Genomic DNA, 21,063 nt, shown 5'->3' with positions numbered 1-21,063 from the left:
TTCAGACCCCTGCTCAAACCAGGTGAGCCAATTCCTGCTGTACTCACAGCGGCTTGGTGCGTTGGAACATTGTGCTAATTAGGCCAAGGTCACGGGCGAGCCCTCTCTGGGTGCACTAAAGCCCTCCTATTCTTCAAACTTGCTTAAATCATACGCAGCCATTTCACTTTTTAAAAATAATTTTGGTAGTCATTGCAGAAGGGGAACCAACGTAGAAGCATTAGTCAAGAAAGAAAAACCTGCCACATAATTTTCTGTACTACTATTGGTTAAGTTTAATGTAGCATTTTTGTAAATTAAGAACTGAAAATAGTACTATTCTTTAAGCAGGTGAGAAATAAATGCAGATATTGTTTCTAAACTGGTTTGCACGTTGACTTAATGCGTGAAGTAGTCAGGTCTGTCTGATGTATTCACACTCTGCATGTCGCAGAAACACAGCTCTCTTGTTTGTGGTGTTGACCCTCCAGGAGACTTTGTGCAGTATCGGTGCCATCCGGGCTACACCTTGGTGGGGACGGACACTTTGACCTGCAAGCTGAGCGCCCAGTTGCAGTTTGAGGGCTCCCTCCCGACGTGCGAAGGTAGGCGCAGTGGGATGCCGGAAATACGGACGTTATTCAGCGTGGGAAGTGGTGTTGTCTCCATCTGAATTTCTCTGAACTTAATCTCTGTCTGTGCTTCCATCCCATTGCAATCAGAATAACCTGCAAACACAAATTCCTAGTGGCCCTTTCTCTTTAGCTAGCCAAAATAAATCAAAGCCACGTTAAATAAGAAATCATGGTTTTTTTCACAACAATGTATGATGAAAATGTTCAAACATATAGCAAAGTTGAAATAATTTTAAGAGCTGAATAATTTAACACCCGGATACCCACCACCTGGGTTCCACCACGAACACTTACAATAATTCCTTTATCACCTGCCTTTCTGTTATCTTTCTAACCATCTATTAAGTTGTCTCATATTTTTGATGCATTTCAAGGTAAATTTGAATACAGCTTCATTTCTTCCTAAAGCTTTGGCATGAATATAATGAGCTGGTGTTTAATATTTTTGATGTAAGCTTTATAAACAATGAACTCCACACATCTCATATTTTATTTACATGCCTTTAAAGTGTGTAGATCATGTCCAAGAACATAGACAATACACAATAATAGCACAAGGTTTGAGTCTGAATGCATTGATTCAATCGATTCAAATACAATTAGATTATTTTTTAAACTATCATTTAATAGGCACCATGGAAAATGCCACTGAAAGAAAAAAGACTTGAAAAACTATCTTCTTTTTCATATAGAATCAGCTTTTCATATAGAATCAGCTTCTATACCACGTTACAAGAGCAACAGTGATCTACTTGTAGAGTTTTTTCCTGAAGGTGGGGGGATAGAAAGTGTTCATCTTTTGCCATTTTATATGACAATGAGCTGAGGCAAATCTTCACAGAAAATGTGCTGTTACAATGTCTTCCTCCCCAGATTGACCTAGTTCTTATTTAGGTGACGTTTAAATCCTGGCAGTCCAAGAACAGGGTACAGCCATACGCCACATTTTCGTCAGTGATGGGCCACCTGTAGGAACATGGTCCCGTAGGATTGTGATGAAGCTGAAAAGTTTCTAACACCTGGTGACGTCTAGCAGGCGTAATGTCATATAGCACAGTGCATTACCCTTCTGTGTTTAGGCGTGTTCAGATACACAAATATTTACCATTCTGTTGCAATTGCCTGCTGGACTGCAGTGCCTTACAGTGGCACCGTGGTAGAACATTCCAGTAACCTGCTGCACAGGCGTGTAGCCCAGGAGCAGCAGGCCATTGCATGCAAGGTGTGCAGGAGGCTACACCGTCTAGGTGTGTGTCAGCACATTCACTCTGTAATGTTTGCACGGTGACAAAGTTGCCTAAGGACGAGTTTCTCAGGACATATCCCCATTGTTAGTGACACATGCCTGCAAATCAACACCACGTGAGTACCATTCTCTAAATGGCCCCGGCTGTCACACACACTTGCAGGGAGCGTTCAGCACAAAAAACTCACCCCTGTGCTTGTGTGAGAGACTCCCACGCCCTACAGAACTCCCAGCCATCACTTTGCAGCATAACCTACTTCTCTTCTCACTCGATTCCGTAAATTTGTTGAAAAAGAACTGAGAGTGATGCTAGTTGTCATTCTCTGAACAACTCTTAAAGACAAGGGACAGAGCTTAGGTGTCTTTTGTCACATCCATCATCACTTAAGCACTTAATTATAATCTTTCCTTAGGTTCTTTTCTATTATTTGATTGATTTGATTGGGCTCCAGTGGGGGCCGATCTCCCAATAAGTTCTTGAGGGGACGTTGTATCGGCTCTCAAGTCCTACGTCTTCAAATGTCATAAGCACGCTTTTAGAAGTCCTGCTTTGAAAATGCCCACAGGTTTTGGAGAGATAAGGAGAGTAAATTGTTCTTTGTTTATAGGCAGACATCACCATGTTAGATATGTACCTTTGTTTAGTAAAAAACTGAGGAAGGGATGTCACGTAAGTGACTTTTCTCATGTTGAGGAAAGAGAAGTATTTCGCAAAGGGAAGAGAAATAATGAAGGTTTGGAAACCCAACGGGCGCGTGGCTCCTGGCTGCTAGTCTCGGGGTGTCTGGGGGGAAGAGGTACTTGGTGGGGCCGGAAACCTAAAGTAGGACCAGATGGTAAAAGATCTTCAATATCAGGTTTCTTCGTCCTGTAAACCATGGGGATCCATCGGTACTTTTCAGAATATTCATTTTTTCAAAAAAATTAGAAGCAGACATTATCCGTGAACACTACGGAGAATCATGACCCTCAGATAATGACCACTGTGGAAAGCGGAGGAAGGACGCTGGGTAAAAGCAGCCGCCCAGCTCTGGCCTCCGCTGCACACGCGCCGTAACCAGGGCTCTGGGGGCAGCTTCTCCCACCTGTTGGCAGGGTAGTCTCGGTTTCTGCAATTCTCTCTTACCTGTAGGTACTTTTAAGAATTAATCTCAATTACTTGTAAATCCTGATTCATGTTACTAATCCTATATTGCAAATCTTCATCTTATATTAATATTAGTTTTGCTGAAGGCCTGCAAGATGCATTGAATAAGGTGCTTTGGGTTTTAAGCCTCACGTTTGAGTTTTCTTTGAAAATAAGCTAAAGAAGTAAGGTTGTGCAGAGGGAGGATGGCTGGAAGCGGAAGCAGCGTCTGCAAGAGGCAGGCTCCTTTCAGGTGTGTTTTTGACAGGAGCCCTGAGCAGGTGCCTCCCTGCGGCGGGAGGCTTCCCAGACCCCCCTGCGGAGAACCGCGTGTGTTTTAAGGTATAATTGCTGCTGGAGAAATGAGCAGCTCCGCCGCAGGAGAGCACACAGGCCTTTGAAACCTTCCCCCGCCGCGTGGGTGTTGCTCCTAGCAACAGTTTAGAGCAGCAAACACGGAGGAGAATAGGTACGCAAGACAGAGCAGGACAAACCGAGTGAAACCAAAAGAAAGAAAATCACTTTGTTTCCCTGGAGGAAAAACATTCAAATGCATTTTTAAAACAATATGTAGGTCTGAAAAAAATGTTCTTAAATGTTGTAAGAAAAATGATACAAATAATTTTGCTTATATTTCCATTTTGTCTTCTCTAAGAATCAAAATTAGCATTTCAGAAATGAAAGGAATGAGAATGGCTGTGTGTAAAATGCTGCTCCTGACGTGGAATCACTGTGCTGCTTTTAGACCCTGGGGCACACTAACAGTTTTCCAGGTGGATTTTAGCAACTCCGTAGCAGGTGCCCATTTCCAGACGGTCTGAAGTTCCAATGCCATCTAATAACTGTAGCCGCAGTGATAAAATCATAGTCCCCATAGATATACAGGATGGAGAGATTGCCCAAGTATTTTCCAAGTGTACGACCACAGAGTGACGTGTGCTGTGGTAGCATTTTGGGGTCAGGAAAAGGCAGGCAGACCCTGTAACACCTTGTGCCCATATAGTGCTTTGCATTTAAGAAAAACATCGGCATCTGTTGTATCTAATCATCACCTGAGGGGTAGCTGTTATATAACAATATTGCTGTCTATTTACATCAGAGCCAGGAAAAGCTCCTCTTGCAAAGTCAAAGCAGGTCTGTGGACCTTCTAAAACTCCAGGCCCCAGACTGCATAAATGCGCACAGACACAAACTCTTGATTTCTTTTCTTTATTTTCTTCTTAAAGTACCAGCATGCTCACTTTTGGATGAGCATAATAAATTTTTCAAATTGATCTGCCCACCACCCCATGAGAAAGCAGTACTTTTAATGCGGGTCTTTCAGTCTGTGTGCTCTGGTTAGGATTATTTTTGTTTGTGTTAACATTATTGCCGTTAATTTATCATTAAAAAATATTTTTAAAGTCTCACCTAAAATATGTATTTATTTAAAGAATTCTATGAAGTGTCTCATCATCGGTGGTCTTATACCTACTTGTTTTTTTAAATTTTAAGTTACACTCTTATCCCAGGGCCCAAGCAATCGCAGCAAACGTTTAAATTTTATTATTCTAAGAACAGTAATCCGCACCCCCCCATCTGAGGTTTCCTGGGGTCCACCATGGTTGGAAATATTAAATAAAAAATTCCAGAAATAAACAACTCATGCGTTTTAAATCACATGCCATCGTGAGCAGTGTGACGAGGTCTCACGTGGCCCCACTGCGACTACCAGGCGCTCGAACCCTCCCTCGGTCTGTTGCATCCGGGAAGCGTCTGGTCTCTGCCCCGCACGACGTGATCGTGTAGGAAACTCCCACGACACATAGGCTTCCGTACTGTCCGTGTTTCAGGCATCCACTGAGGTTGAGGTATAGACAAAACTGAAATAAATGCAATTTTTGTTTTATTGCATAAAACTCCACCCTATTTTTAGTATATATTGGAAAGGCGAGGTCCTGCTTTGCAGTTGAGTTGGAAAAACTTGCATACCGTACTGAAATCCGCAAGGAGTCTGCCTTAGACGGAGGTGTGTGGAGAACACAGGGGCCACGACCGGAAGGGAAAGCTGCCCAATACTCCTTCCGGTTCACCGCCGCGCTCCGCCATGGCGGCTGCCGGTGTGCAATTTGGTCTCTGCTCAATGCTGCTGCTCTTCGTTGGTTTGCGTCACCCCAGGGCTAGAAACCATCCTGCTGGCGGTGGGCTCGTTTCGTCCACACGTAACGTTCTGTTAACGGTGCTTCTCTCCCCAGCGCAATGCCCGGCCAACGAAGTGCGGACGGCGTCCTCCGGCGTCATCCTCAGCCCGGGCTACCCGGGCAACTACTTCAACTCGCAGACGTGCGCCTGGAGCATCCGCGTGGAGCCCAACCACAACATCACCATCTTCGTGGACACCTTCCAGAGCGAAAAGCAGTTTGATGCCCTGGAGGTGTTTGACGGTGAGTCTCTTTAGCCTGTGTATGCCAGCGACCTGCGCCCCGTCAGTGAAAACACCCTGCGTTTGAGCAACACGAGGGCTCGGACACAGAGGATGGGACGACAGTGTTTTCATTTTCAGAGTGGTTTTTTAAGTGTATGTTAAAATGACATGCGTTACTGAAGACGTATCCCTTAGTCTTTCGAGTAGAGAGAGTTCATCAACCAGCCAAGTATAAAAGTGGGGCTTCTAATGCCATTGAGGGAGGCTGTTAACCTCTACTGGATGCCTTTTAGCTGTCACAAAAAAAAAAAAATAAGTAAAATAAAATAATGAGAGATGGGATCTCACTATGTTGCCCAGGCTGGTTTCAAAATCTTGGCCTCAAGTGATCCTCCTGCCTTGGCCTCCCAGAGTGCTGGGTTTACAGGTGTGAGCCACCACGCCTGGCCCATGTCTTTTAATATCAGGAGCAGAATTCTTATCAATAGCTTATGTGCTACTGGCTTGCAATTTGATCTCCCCAAAATCTGTGCCGATCACACCCGTTATAAACAATAGGCAAAATAGACAATAGAGACAACATCATAAAAGTTGCTGTCAAAACTATCAGAGATCTATGACTAGGATTGTGCTTGTCTCAAAGATTTTTCTATAAAATGAAAGGTCAGAGTTTTCTATGAATAATTTTTTAAGCAATGGCATTTTTGTTGCAGTAACTGTCATGTTCGTCTCTTTTTTTGTTTTTGTTTTTTAAGACGGGCTCTTTTATAGTTCATGGCTTGACCAAAAAACATGTTGAATACCTTGATTTTAAACTTTATTAGCCCCAGAGTATATTATTCTCTATGGCTCAAGTAGTAGATACGCCATAATTTTTTAAAATAGGATTTTGGTCATCATGGAACTCAGTTGAGAATAGTGTCAAAATTTACATTGTAGTTCACTGGCAAAATACTTAGTTTCCATCTTGGTAGCAGCAACTGCTGCTCTCTTTTATAGCGGTGCTAGTTTTCCGCACATGCCAAGCTGGAAATTGGCGTTTAGAGAATAATCCTTCTGGAAAGTTTGCTACATTGTAGGCAAAGAGAACAGATGGATAGTAAGGAGAGATTAGATGTTGGATTAAGAACACCTAAAACTTCACTCTTGAGTTCTGTCATTAGAAATGACATTTTAAAGTATCATAAATTCAGGTTAATTAATCTCCCAGTGGCATTTTTTTTTTCCAAAATGTACCTTGTCTCCTTAAATATCAACAAATAAACCAACACAGAAAACACAACGCTGCCTTCTTCAGTTATAAAACCCAGCCATCCTTGTGCAGTGCACTCTCCGAGACACTCACCCGTGACACTCTCTCGCAGTAAGAGCCGGCATTTCTCCTCAGCCTCTGTCACTCCGACCAAAGGCAGCCTTGCCTGGATTCTCTTTATTCAGTATGCTTTTTACGTGTTTTTACTACGCTGCCATCACAAAGTACCGAACATGTGGTGGCTTAAACAGCAATATATTTCCTCACAGTTTTGTGGACGGGAAGTCCGAGGTTAGGGTGTTGGCAGGGCTGGACTGTCCTGGGCCTCTCTGCTTGGGTGGCAGGTGCCACCTCCTCTGTGTCTGCCTGTGGCTCCACTCTGTGTGCATCTGGGCCCCGACCTTCTTTCCTCATAAGGACACCGGTCCTATTGGATCAGGGCCCACCCTGATGACCTCATTTTACCTTAATAATGTCTTTAAAGACCCTCTCTCCAAGTATGGTCCCATTCTGACTTCAACACAGGAATTTGGGAGGGACACCGTACAACCAGTAACAGTTTTATTTGGAAAGCTCTAGAACCCCTCTGCGAGTGACACAACGAATGAAGGGTGGTGTCTCAATATCGTGATGTAAATAAAAGCTTTATATGTAACTCTCAAAGGTAGGTGCCACTTCTCTTGATAAAATTGATATTACAAATAGCAATTAGAGCCTCATTCTCCCAGTCTCCAGTGCGTTTCCTGGGAGTGAGCTGTGAAGTGCAGAAAAGCCCCGGAAACTTCTAAGACCATGAGGTAGCGTGGAGCTCACTAACAGAGCGGCATCACTGAGACCCCGAAGTGTGACTGTGATAAATCAATTTCTCTCAATAAATAGTGTTGGGTTATGGTGATGAGAGTCATGCTAGATGACTATACATTCCACTTGCTTTGGTTAACTTCGTTTTCTTCATTTTCTGAAAAATTTCAAATACTGTATACAGAAAGATAAAAAGATGTTAAAAATAAATATGAACTTTAAGATGCTGTCAAATTTAAATTTACTCCAGGCCCTTATTTTATAAAGAAGTGAGGTGTGCAGGTGAATTCAGAGGTTCCATGCATATCCAATTCCCCTCTTACCTCTCCTGGGGGAAATTAGTATCCTGAAGTCAGAATCCAATAGGTCGTTGCTATGCGTGTTTATGATTCATTCTCGTCTACATACACACATTGTATATATTGCATGCTTTTGAATTTTTACACAATTGCTACCATGTCTTTTTTGGGGGCAGAGGGGTTCTGGGGCACCACAGGGGTGACCACCTCATGCTCCCATTCTCACTATCATATTTATTTACCTGCAAATAGATATTTTTAGTCATCAATATGCTATTTTAAGAACTACCTATGCTGATACATGTATATCTGGTTTGTTAAATTCAATGCTGTATGTATCTGATTTCATTTCATGGCATTTTCCATTCATCTTTCAAACCCTAAACTACTAGTTTGGATACAAAATTTACCATGAGAAATAATTCTAGAATACACATTTTGCTATGTAAATAATACCTTTGTATGTGTAGAGTTTATAGAAATTTAATGAAATCTTCAGTTTTACTGGGTATTACCAAATTGCTCCTTAAAGTGATTGTACTAATTTATCCTCCCCTAGGACTGCATGAAGGTTTCCATTTCCCTACATAAATGAAATATTGCAAATGCTAACAATAGTAAAAATTAACTTTCATTTTTGTTCAGTTACTGCTGTTTTATAGACACAGTTCATTTGCTTTTAATATTACGTTGTTAATAGCATGTGCACCTGAAATTATTTTTGTAGGTTGTTTTATTTTTATCAGGGAATTTATTTGTTGCTATGGTCATTTAAAATCCCTTGTCCATTTTGGGAATAAATAGCTATATATTGTACTTATAGACGCCAATTGGATCAAAAGCCAACACTCTGCATTTTGCAGATGCTCACGCACATCTGAAGTCTTTCATATCTCTGTTTCATTTAGGTTCTTCTGGGCAGAGTCCTCTGCTAGTAGTCTTAAGTGGGAACCACACGGAACAATCCAATTTTACAAGCAAGAGCAATGAGTTATATCTCCGCTGGTCCACTGATCACGCAACCAGTAAAAAGGGATTCAAGATTCGTTATGCAGGTGAGTAAATGGAGTTTAGATTTAATACGAAAATGTTTTGGATACAAATGACCTTCATTCTATAAAAGCAATTTAAACAGAGACTTACAATATAGACTTAATTTCTGAAGATTGATAATTAACGGCAGTAGAAACAGTATATGGGAAATTGCCATGAGCGATATCTCTAAACTACATTGGGGAATTTGTTGATTAATATTTTAAAATTTTATTGTTAAACTTATAAATCATTGAAATGAATAGCATAGAAAGCAAAGACATCTCCAAAAGAAAAAAATATATAATCAAAAATAATTTTATAATATGTTTAAATGTTAAGGGAGCAAACAGAAAAGATAATTATACCAGGGGCTGTGGAAAAGTATCTAGTCACGTAACCATTCTCCTTACAGTAACAATGGCTGGATTGTTACATAACTAAATGCAAATTATTTTTTCCTTCCTCTGTATACTTTAATTATTCTCTGCCAGTGGTTATTTATATTAATTAAATTAATTAGCAAATTTATTAAATCAGTCAATACATTGATGATATGTTAAATTTTGTGTACAGTCATCAGTGTGATCTGACCCACGTCAGTGTTTATACTGGCCCTACACGAGCAGTGAGCAGACTTTTAACTGCTGAGGACATTTCAGCTACTAAGCAAAACCTCTAAACTTTTCTCAAATCTCGCTCAACAATACCCATAACATTTGAGTTTGCTTTTCCCTAAGAAAGATGCTCATTGCATATTTTAAATGGACAATGCATGTTGACAAAGGATTGTTCATTCCTACGTTGGTGTTTTACATCTTCAGTGACGAGAAACACCCTGAGGGAGGAACAACAGTACTGGTGATTTTAAGAGTAAGGTTTCAGCTCTCTTCCGTTCATAGATGTCTGGAAATGGTAAAAAGCATCAAGGTTTTGAAAGGCCTTGACGTGGAAACAACAGGCATGAAATTCAGACCTTCCTCCTCTGGAATGTTTCATAAAACGTACTCAGACCTTTGTTCTGAAGAGCACAAGAACAGCGATTGGATTTGCATTTGTCAAATTCTTTGCTCCAAAAGATTGGTACATAATGATACTTTTAAAGCTGTTTGAATTGATTTCCAATGTGCAAAATGGTCAGTGCAGGGGAAATCATGGTGAACGTCACGTATCTTGTTTTATCTGCAGCAAATTACCTAGTTGCCTGGTGATACAATTGTACCTTGAATTCTGAGAACAATGATTTCCAAATCTTTCAAGGAACATTTCCTTTGTTGTACAATAAGATCCTCTTTGTTCAACTGTGTCTGGAGAAGGAGACGATATAATTTTATGCTTCTTTCAGTGGATATATGCATGTATTATATATATATGTGTGTGTGTGTATTATATGTAGATGTATATAAAATCTGTGATATAAAACTTAAAATTCAGCAATTCAGTGATTTCTGCTAGGAGTTCACCAATAATTTTTGAGCACTGATGAAATGAAAGTGTTCCTAAAATATTACCATGTGGCCAAGGGAGTTCTAGCCCATAATAATAAGATCCCATGGCCACACAGCACATCCCCAACCTCAGTTTGCTTTACACAGGTGAACTGCTGATCGTTCTGGCACAAGAGCAATATAATTGATCACTGTAACTGAAAATTGAGTTTAAAAAACAAGCAAGCAAGTGCGGGTCTAACGGTGTTTCCAGGCGATTCAATGCACGGTGCTAGGGGAATGCTGAGTTAATGACGCCCTTTCAGTGCTGCACGAAGCATGTGTAACTTCCGTGTCGGGAGAGCGAGAGACAGGCTAGGCTGGCTTTCACCTGGAAGTTCCGGGGTGTCTGACTCTCCCAGTCCCCCTGTCCCTGGAAGCCTGCCTGGCACTCTCTAGCCTACGTCCCTGCCTTCCCAGGCCCGGCCAGTGGAGTGTAAGGACTGGGTGCTGGTCTTCTGAATTGCGTTCACTGTAGCCAGGACCTGAGCAGGTGGGGCTGTGTTCCCACCTCCCCTGCACCATCCTGCGCTGTGATTTCCTCCACGCGCCACCTTCATGCCTTGTCCTAGGTGAGCTGGGAGAGACGAGGTGATGGAAGAAACGCAGTGAAAGAAAAGGTGTAGTTACCAGCACCCAGAGAGTGAGATGACATCCTGCAAACCTTTCCCTTAAAAGCTGAGCCGTGTCGTAAGCCACAGTGACACGCAAAGGGCCTCACGGTCCCCCTGCCCTTTAGGACTTTCAGATTTTATTATCTTATCTCTAACTTCAGGGAAGGGGCTGCAGTCTGAAGGTTCTTCCCATTTTTCATTATCTTTTTTTTTTTTTTTTTTTTACCAGCACAATGACCCAGGCAGCCCATATGCAGGGCGGCTGGCTGTACTCATACTTTCCCTACATTAAATATTTTGGTTCATTCAAAACTTACACAAATTTGGTCTAGGACAACCGGAGGCAGAAAATGGCTTGGCCAAGGGAAATGTGAATCGAGAGATTCCTAAGAACAGTTAGTGGATTTTCACTCGAGAAAACCCAGCCCATTTGAGACAACATGAAACGGAGCTTCGGAGCTTGTCCGGCTGAGAGTGTTCTCTGAGGCTTCTCCCAGGAACGGGGGACAGCGGAGGCTGGACATGTAGACATCGCTGCTGGGCAGGGCTACACCGGTACACCCTCAGAAAGTTGCCTCTGAATTTATTTCTAAGGAAAGGGGCAACATCCAGCATTCAGACGCGTGTGCTTTTATACAGAAGCCCCGCAGGGAAGGGGAACATCTAAAACCTCTTTTTTGAAAAAAAGAAACCAACAGTTTCCAGTCCTTAACAACTTTCTATGTTTTACTGTTTTAATTCCTCCGGAGGCAGTTCCTAGGATTCCAAGCAGTAGTGAACTGGCCGAGAAGTTTCTCTAAGTGTGTAAATGAGACTCAGGACTTTCAGCCCCGGGGATGTTGCCTTCCTTTTGGGTAACACTGTAGTTGTAACGAATGCCCATCTCTAATTTTAAACAGTCTCTCTGCAAAGGAGATGATTAAAGCTACTGTAAGATTTTTATTGACCCGAAGTAGTACATTTTCTTGAAAGATTGTGTTCAATTCCTATGTGTTAAAAAGGCAGCTTAAAGTCTAGGTCCTTGTACAATTTGCAAGGTTCACTTAACAGCAGCAACAAGGAAAAAGTTAATGGCCTTAATTATGAAAACGTTATATTGTTTCATGTTCTCCATTTTAATACTTTTTTCGTTAAATATTGAGGACTTTCGTTGGTTTCACATGTGGCGCCCTGAGCAGTGCCCTGCCATTGCTTACCCTGGGGATTGGGAAGCTGTTCGCGCGGGTTAGCAGCTTTGGGGACAGGGGTGAGGGTGTCCAGCGTGACCCTGCTGCGTCCGTGCTCACGACACTGCAGCCAGGGGCCCACCCTCACGTCAGTTAACAGCTGCAGGTGGTCTGTGCTCCGGAGGGAGCCTTGCTTTTCAGAACGAATGTCCACGCGGGCGCGCACTGCCACCCTTTAGAAAACAGAGGCATTTGGTTTGCGCCCGCGAGGGAAGGGGCGTTAGCGTCTGTCTGCGTGTCCGCGTACTCACGAATGCGTTTGCGTGCCCACAGCGCCCTACTGCAGCCTGGCCCCCACGCTGAAGGACGGTGGCGTCGTAAACAGGAGCGCAGGGGCCGCGGGAAGCCAAGTGCACTACTTTTGCAAGCCTGGGTACCGGCTGGTCGGCCGCAGCAGCGCGAGCTGCAGACGGAACCCGCTGGGCACGTATCAGTGGGACTCGCTCCCGCCGCTCTGCCAGGGTAAGCAGCGCCCGCCCCCCGACACCCCCAGCCTCCGCCCCTGTGCACCCCGCTCCCTCTAGCCGCGCTCCGAAGGTGGGTGAAGCGCTCGGTGACGGAGGATAAAAGGTGAGGAAACACTGAGCGTTGGCTTGTGACACTGCAAGAGCAGCTTTCCGCCGGCCGTGCAAACACCCCTGGCGTCTGCGTGAGGCTGGGTCTCGCCCTGCGGCCGGGATGCAGGGAACGGTGGCACTGGGCACGTCCTGGGTGGAGTTGTTCTAACTCCTACTTGTATGCCATTGTGAAGGGAAAAAGTGTGTCCTCTGGTTATGAGTCAAAATCATTTTTCCTGATAGTTGTCTTAATTTAAAAAAATCCATTACTGGAAAACTCATTTTCCTTATTTTAGTTTAAAAACTCATTCTTTGAGCCATAAGCTCTGTATTTGATTTTTTTTCATTTAAACCTAGAGCTTAAAGTTGATTTCAATATTTCATACCTCTCTCTCTTTTTTTTTTTTTGCATTTTATCTATCGTGCATAAAAACCTGGTTTTCAAATAAGGCATTTTAATTTTAATTGAAGGCTTTGAAGTCATGAAATTTTCATAGTTGTGTCTTATCAAGGTTTATATTCATAATGTAATATGTTAGTCTTTGAAAGATAATTATGATTTATGAGCAGAAACTCGTATTGGCTTCCTTTATTCTCTTTTTTGTTAGATAATAGATTGTTTGGTATTGTATAAGGCGTAATAGATACTTATCACACTTACTGTATGTCTTTAACCATAAGAAGTGGATCAGACACTTGTATTATTTACATTTTATCTCCAGAAATTCTTTTTTAATGTAAAATGAATGTAAAGATAGATCCAAGAAGCTTATCTCATTGGGAATGGTTACTTTTTTCCTTTAAAAGAATACTTTTTGTAGGAGAAGAATAAATACTTCTCATTTGCTCTAATGCTCTGTGACTCTGTTTGTCACTGGGAGTCTGTTGCTGGAGAGCCACCTTCAGCTCAGAGAGCAGCCTGTGGGCTCCGCCCCGCTGGCATTGAGGACAGAAAGCCAGTGACAGAGTGATGACCCCAACAGCAGTCAGGGCCCAGGGGAGGGCGTAGAGCAGGACTGGCGGAAGCCCCTGAAATCACATCCTGCGCTGCAGAGGCTGAGTCACAACAGAGCCACAGTGGAACATGCTGGGACCCTCGTGTGACGAGAGGGGCTGTGAGAGGTGACATCACACGTGTCAGTCTGTCTCCCTGACACACGAGGGGTCCTGAAAGCTGTCAGTGAGATGGGGGAGTGGCTGGCTCGCTCAGTGAACGGTTGAGAAGGAGTAAAGGACGTTAGGAATATGGGTGGTGGATAAGTCTTGCTCTCTCTTTCCTTCTCCCGTTGCCGCCTGCCGCAGAGCCATTTAATGCCATGGTAAATGACTCAGAAATGACGATGGGGCTGCAGACCAGACCCTTCCGAAGTCTTGGCAGTTCCTGCTGAGGAATCTGAGGGGACACGAGCAGTGTGTCTCCTCCTAGTGTAGAACGTGATTGATTGAGAAGCAACGGCTTGGTGGACGTGGCACCCTGGAACCAGATGTCACGTTCCACAGAACATGCTAGAATATCTTCTTCCACATTTCTTCTCAGAGATAAAAGGCCTATGTGAACTTCTTCTCAAATTAGGAAATACTGTACTAGTATCATCTTCCTAAAACAGACTCACGATTTTCTACACTTTCTGCTAACCTTTCTGATAACCAGAGATTCAATATGATCTTGTTCTTTCTTCATAAATTTTGACCTTTAAAACCTGGAAGGACCTTAAAAACAATCCGGTATAACTGCTTATTTTTATGTTTTTGAAACTGGGACACATAAAAGTTAAGTGACTTAATAATCATAAAAAATGTTGGTCTAGAATCCAGTCCTTCTGCCTGCCTCATTAGTATTTAAGTGGAATTGCTGCTTGCCAAAAGAAACCCGACTTAAAACAGAATCTTGCAGATAATGGATTTTGAAAGTAACCTTATTTTAAGTGCTTAAATTCATTCACTGTGGGAGAGTTCTTTTGGATCCCTTAGATATTTACAATTTGTGTAAAATAGAATTTTAATTATAAAATATTGGCATCATATATGAGGTTGTAATTTGTAAAATAAAATAAAACATTTCATAGAATATAGGATTTTTTTGAACATTGAAATTATGTGGTACAATTATTAATAAATAAGCATTTTCATCATTTTAAAAATAACATTAAACTTTTAAAATAAATAGTAAAAGTGATTACCTGGATAGATAAAGACCATTGAGAAAAAATTATAAAAGTTTTAAATAGCAAATGGTTATATAACCCATATGGGCAAGCCATACCCCAATGGTTTTTTGCTTATTCTTACAGAGGCATTAAAGTTGATTCAACTGAATTTAACACAAAATGTATGTGTAATTGTCACAGTCTGTAATAAAGGGAGATTTGATTTGTTTAGTATTAACTATCCACTTCCCTTCTGTTACTTACTGAATGCAAAACTTGTACATGATATAAATATGTTCTGAGTTACAGGGAGCCTCGGGCTCATTGAACATATTTAGGAAGAGGCTTTGTGGGGTCTTAGCTGCTTTGCTTCTGTGGCCCGTCTGTGGTGAGTTGTGTGCTACAGTAGAATTCCCCCACCGACCGGTAAACGTGTTGAGTGGCTGTGTGGGCTGGTCGCTAAAGAAACAAAATGAATGAGAATCGTTTCTTCCCAAGAAACTCACACCTAGTCTTGCAAAACAGAATTGTGAATCATGGCAAATGCCGTCATGGATACCACGACCTAGAATATACTTCTGTACATGAGGCTGTTTATAATTACTTAACAGAATCCTTCCTGATGTGCAAATAGAATTCTTTTCCGGTGAATGTTTCTAAAAAATCTGAGAGAAATTTTTTCAAAAATTGTAAGGTCAAAAAGTTATTTTTAGGTTAAATTTGAAAATAGTTTAAAAATAAGAAGGCACTATGATTATCATAGATTTGTTGCTATTTTCCTTCAGTGTTAAAGATTCAAATACTAAGGGAAACCTATTTTCTATTTGGTTGTGGGTGTCTTGATTAGAGGAAGATACGTCTACTTTCATTTCAGCTCGAACTTGCCCCTGAGTTGGGCACTGCGGGTGCCAAGCTGGGTAAGCGCCGCCCCAGCTCTCGAGGCTCCGGTGGTCCCGTGGGGGAGAGACTCGCAAACTTACAATTATCACAGTCCAGCGTACCAGTAAGCAGGCGTGGGGAGTCATCAAACAGAAGTAGCACAGGAGGCCTGGGACAGTTTTCCCTTGGTGAGACATTCGAGCTGCAGTTTGAAGGGGACGTCATGGTAGAACACGGGGTTGGAGGAGCAGGCAGGGCAGGTCATGGGAGACCCCCGCTGCAAGCGTCTGTGTCTCCACTTCCCGTCCTGCGGTTGACGTGAGCCCATTTCAGGCGAAAGACATACAATCCTGTTAATGTCTACACCTTAGAAAGACGGATCCTTTGTGGCAGGAGAGGACTGGAGTGAATCCTGTCCGGAATACGGGGTGTGTAGGGAGCCACGGGGGTGTGTGTGTGAGCGATATGGGACCTCCATCAATGCAGTGAAAATAGGTTTTGCGAGAAAACAGATATTGAACATACTTGGGAAATAGTCAGCAGTCTCTTGAAATAGCACGTAAAGGGTTAGGATGAGAAAGAAATCTGGTGCTGGGAGAAGATGAATAAAATTATCAGTAAGGAGGCAGTAGATGCAATTACTTTAACGTATTGGGTGCATCAGTATTTGTTTTACACAAGATATTTGACTTCATAAATTCTATAAGGACCGCTTCAAATGGATAAGGTTGTGATAATTAAAAAAGAATACTATGTGCTGCAATAAATTTTAAACTAGACAGCTTGACCAGGAAATGAATAACCTCTGAGACTCTGACAAAAGATCACATTTGGTCAGAAGCAGTTATAAATCCTGCAATAAATCATATAGATTGTCTTCTAGATAATTGGGAATTTAATTGCTAATGTGCAAATGTTGAAATATTTTAAGACCTTCACCCAACTTTAAAGCCATCATAGTTATTTTGATTATTTTCATTTGAAAATAGGGAGCTTGAAAATGGGGGGGGGGGAAGAAAGATAAATAAATAAAAAGACAATTATCTGTGGTATTGGAAACTTAATTTCAATATTTTTGAGTTTACATATTTTTCTAAATGATTTATTGGCATTCCATTCTTATATAAGAATAAATGCAAGTATACAATTTATACATTTTCTAAGTGCATTAAGACATTAGGTTTTTTTCTTTTTCTTTTTCTTTTCTTTTCTTTTCTTTATTTATTTATTTATTTTTTTTTTTTTGAGACAGGGTCTCCCTCTGTTGCTTGGGCTAGAGTGCAGCAGTGGGATCACAGCTCACAGCAACCTCAAGCTCCTGGCCTTGCGCGATCCTCCTGCCTCAGCCTCCCTAGTAGCTGGCACTACAGGTGCGCACCACCATGCCCAGCTAATTTTTCTATCTTTTGTAGAGACAGGATCTTGCTATGTTGCCCAGGCTGGTCTCAAACTGCTGATCTCAAGTGATCCTCCCACACTGTTAGGATTGCAGGTGTGAGCCACCTCACCCCCAGTCTAGTTTTTCTCTTTAAAAAATTGTCTAGAAGTATATTTTGAAATGCTTACTAAAATGCAAGGTCAAAAGCTGAGATGTGGGGGTCATTTTCTTTCCGGCCCCGAGCTACTGATCTCGCTACAGTGTCTGTCCTCCTGCAGCCCGCGGACACCAAGCAAAATACTCCATTACTTGTAGCCATTTGGTAAATATTTTAAATAAAAACAAATCAATAAATCTATGACTTTCTAAAATATGTATTTGAGAATATTTTTCCCTTCAAAGGTTATTGATCTTGTGTCAGATTTTGTTTTGTTGTCTGTTCTATTTTCATTGGCACTTTTTGCCCGCACAATTATAGACACAGAATTTTGAGAGAAAAATGACTCGAATTTAGAGTCAAAGCACACACATTCTGAGGACCAGGTCCCTCAAAAATAGTCTCGCCGTGGTCAGGGAGTCTTAATCTCTTGCACCTGTTGCCTGCCACGAAAAATGGGCGTTTTGCTATGTAGCTGCCAGAACTATTGAGAAGATTGAAGAAGAGTGGCCTAAACCTTCAGACGTGACATCCGTGCTGGTTGCTGTTATTAGGTCTGGGGGCGCCTGGGAGGCTCCTGTTCCAAACTCTCCTAGAATCCTGGGACGCAAAACAGCCGGGCCCGGGTCACACCTCCGGACGATGCTCTTTCCGGAGGCTTTGGTGTCTTGTGATTAGCGTTTGGATTACAGAGAGATTCACCGTTGATCATCTGCGAGGGCAGAGATGTCGCAGGCGGGATGTATTTTATTGGTTTCTGGGAACTCCAGGTTGTTTTTCTCACTTTGCTTGACCTTTTAAATTATTTCTCTCAGAAAAATCTGTGTGGGTTTTTATCGTCCCTGATAAAGCCAGGCACATCTTCTGTCTTCGGGCTTCATTTCCTGCCTTAAAGGCAGAAACCCTGCCAGGCAGCTGTCTCCGTTATCAATGCGCTGATCTTATTCATCTTGGAGAAGAGCCTGAATTAGACCTGAAACTTTCTGTGTTATCTCCGAGACCCAGCTAAACCGCGCGGCGCGGTGCGTGACTGTCCAGTGTCCCGTGTTCTAGAGGAAGCCGTTCCCGAGTGGCTGTTTATTTTAAGGCTGTAATTCTCAGAGCCCTTTTATTAGCTGTGGCTTTTGCTTGGAATTAAGCTTGTCTGTTCTGTATTTATCCCCTGCTAGCATCTTGGAGGCAATAAAGGGTAGGGAAAAACAATCTTTCTCACAAATTAATTCTGTCCTTAAAGCCAGAACTTTAAGCCGGACAGAGGTAGCTGGCTGTGTTCTGCTTACGCTCAGTATCGCCAAGGACAGGAACCGGCACAGAAGAGATGAGTGGGAGAGAGAGACGACGTCCGCGGGCCTGTCTGTGTCACCCTTTAATCCCCGTAGATGCTCTGATGGTGCCCAAAGTGGGTGCTACCCAAGGAAACGCAGTGGCCGATTATCTGAGACGGGATTGGACCCCAGTTCTTCCATCTCCAAATTTGAATCACTTCCATTTTACCAGTGGGCAGGCACCCTGCAAGCCTTACGTCTGCACCCTGAGGGGGCGTCTTCCAGAGGGAAACTGTGTTTTTAGTTTCTTTTTTCTTTTAATTTTGAAAACAACATCATTATCAAAAGTTACAAGGATATGTTTGGGGTCCCAGCATAAATAAACACATTAAGGTATCTTGTAAATCTTAAATTTTTTTTACTTGTGAGCCTAACAAGTATTACGACTGTCACCTTGGTTTTTTTCATACACATATTTATTTGCTTCTGTGAAGGTATCCATCTTCTGTGTGTAATGATAATATATTACTAGAAATTTAGATTGAGAAGTTGAAATTTAAATAGAAATTTCTAGAATTTTAAAGTGTCACATCATCCCATATCGTGGTATATATATGTATGCGTGTGCATGTATAATATATACTGTAAAGGCAGGTTATAAGCATTATGTCAGCCATATTCTAAATTATTGGAGTATGAATCCACAGAGTACATTTAGCTCAAACTGGCCGTATCCCATGGAGCAGATCGTGAAATGAGGTGTGTCCCATTTGCCCTTGGCCTGACCTCGCACATTCTTACGGGGTTTGAACTTGGGGATTGCACAGTCGGACCCCCTCAATTCCGCGATCAATGAATGAAGTGAGGTGTTGCTTAGTTGCTTAGTTGCTTAGTGCGATTAGCCTAAGAAAGGACTTGGGAATTTAACAAGGGGGAAAATAAAATACAAAGGAGAGCCCAGAAATATCACACCAGTGCTCAAACTCCACGCAGTCTTTATATTTTCAGAATTATATTTTGAAAATGTTTTTCTAACCGGTTGGTTTGATTGAGTGAGTGCTGGTAGTTGGACGTTGGAAATAAAAATGAACGTGAACATGGTGAAACACAGCAACTTGGAGAGTAACTGAGGGGTGGGCTTTGGCAACAGCCACCCTGAGCTCCGAGCCCCGACAGCCGCTCAGTACCCGGAAGGATCCGGGCAGTTTGCATCGTGTTCTAAGCCCACCTTCCTTAGAAGTAATACAAAATAATAATCGAATCTACTTCTCAGGGTATTTGTAAGATTAAATGAGGTAACCAAGTAAAAGAAACGTTCACCATGGCAGGGATTTTGTGTTCGATCCAGGGATACTATCCTGACAAGGGTGACAATGTCAAAGCGTAGAGATTTCTCAGTGACTCGGCCCGTCCCTTTTGCCTGGCTGTGCATTTGGCCTTCTGAACCTTGCGGTCGGTGCCCTTGGTGTATCTGGGTCAGCACTAATCTGCGCCAGCCCAGGATCTCATGTGACTGAGGAGACGCCGCCGACCCTGGAGTGTTCGGGACTGGGCTTCACAGCTTTCGGCTTTCGGTCTAGCGCGCCCTAGTTTGCCTTGGTGGTGGCGTGAGGATCTAAGACGTGAACCACCAGATGTTTCCTCTGTATCTGTGACAAAAGGTGGAAATATTCTTCCATATTTATTCAGTTTTTAGTTGACCCTCATTTAAAAACCTGAAGAATGCTTATTTTTAGAAATTAAATCTGAAGGAAGATGATTGTTTCTCATGACAAAATATTGTCACAATAAATGCTCCCATTTTCTTAGGGCTTCCTACGTTCCGGATGTTTTGCTGCGTGAGTTACAGCATGCATTCTGACACGGTAACCCTGCTGAGGACTTCTGTGGCTTCTAGTTTTACAGGGGAAGAATCGAAGGCTCACATAATTTAGATAAATTTTCCAGTTCATCCACAGACAGGTACCAAGTCAGACTCTGCTATATCTGAATCCAGGCGATTTCAGCGGTTCCATCCTGTATCCCATAGCTCATTAAATACACAGTAACGTGGAATAACCACCCGAATCTTTACTTCCCACACACACGTGCGCACGTGACAGTGACTCTGCACCAGTGCCCACGTTCAGGTGACAGGCAGGAAGCAAAGACATCGTGCAAGTGACACGGGCTGTCCAGATTCTCTCTGTTCTGAAAATGTGCCTGGAGCCCCACTGATGCCCATATTATGCTGAAAGGATTCCTTGGACTTATTGCTTGAAATAAAACTTAATAAAGGGACCCTATTCTTTACTCTTCCCTTCTTGTTATAATCTCATCTTGTCACATTTTTCGATATGTTGAAAATGATGAAATTTCACTCACAAGTAGTTGGCCGTGCTGACGTGTCCTTTGTGTTACAGGCACAGAAAATTTTAAACAATATTGTCTTCTCCATTAAATATTATTTTAAACTGTGGATTCTTTGAGGGGAGGTGTCTGCATCCACGATGGTAACTACTGTGACAGAACACCAGAGATGGGGTAATCTGTGAAGAACAGGAGTTTATTTCTCACAGTCCTGGAGTTACTGACTGTTC

General features: G+C 42.4%; 1 protein-coding gene across 1 annotated transcript in view; it reads left to right on the top strand.

Moving 5' to 3' along the window:
• Positions 1–21,063, top strand: part of CSMD1 (CUB and Sushi multiple domains 1) — a 1,254,382-nt gene that overhangs the window by 1,173,187 nt on the left and 60,132 nt on the right. The window contains exons 46-49 of the mRNA XM_069485062.1: positions 471–584; positions 5,221–5,409; positions 8,651–8,797; positions 12,375–12,563. Coding sequence (XP_069341163.1) covers positions 471–584; positions 5,221–5,409; positions 8,651–8,797; positions 12,375–12,563 — 639 coding nt within the window. The remainder of the gene's footprint in view (positions 1–470; positions 585–5,220; positions 5,410–8,650; positions 8,798–12,374; positions 12,564–21,063) is intronic.

Source organism: Eulemur rufifrons, chromosome 12 (assembly GCF_041146395.1).
Source record: "Eulemur rufifrons isolate Redbay chromosome 12, OSU_ERuf_1, whole genome shotgun sequence".
Classification (NCBI taxonomy): domain Eukaryota; kingdom Metazoa; phylum Chordata; class Mammalia; order Primates; family Lemuridae; genus Eulemur; species Eulemur rufifrons.
This window is presented reverse-complemented; position numbering and strand designations above follow the sequence as displayed.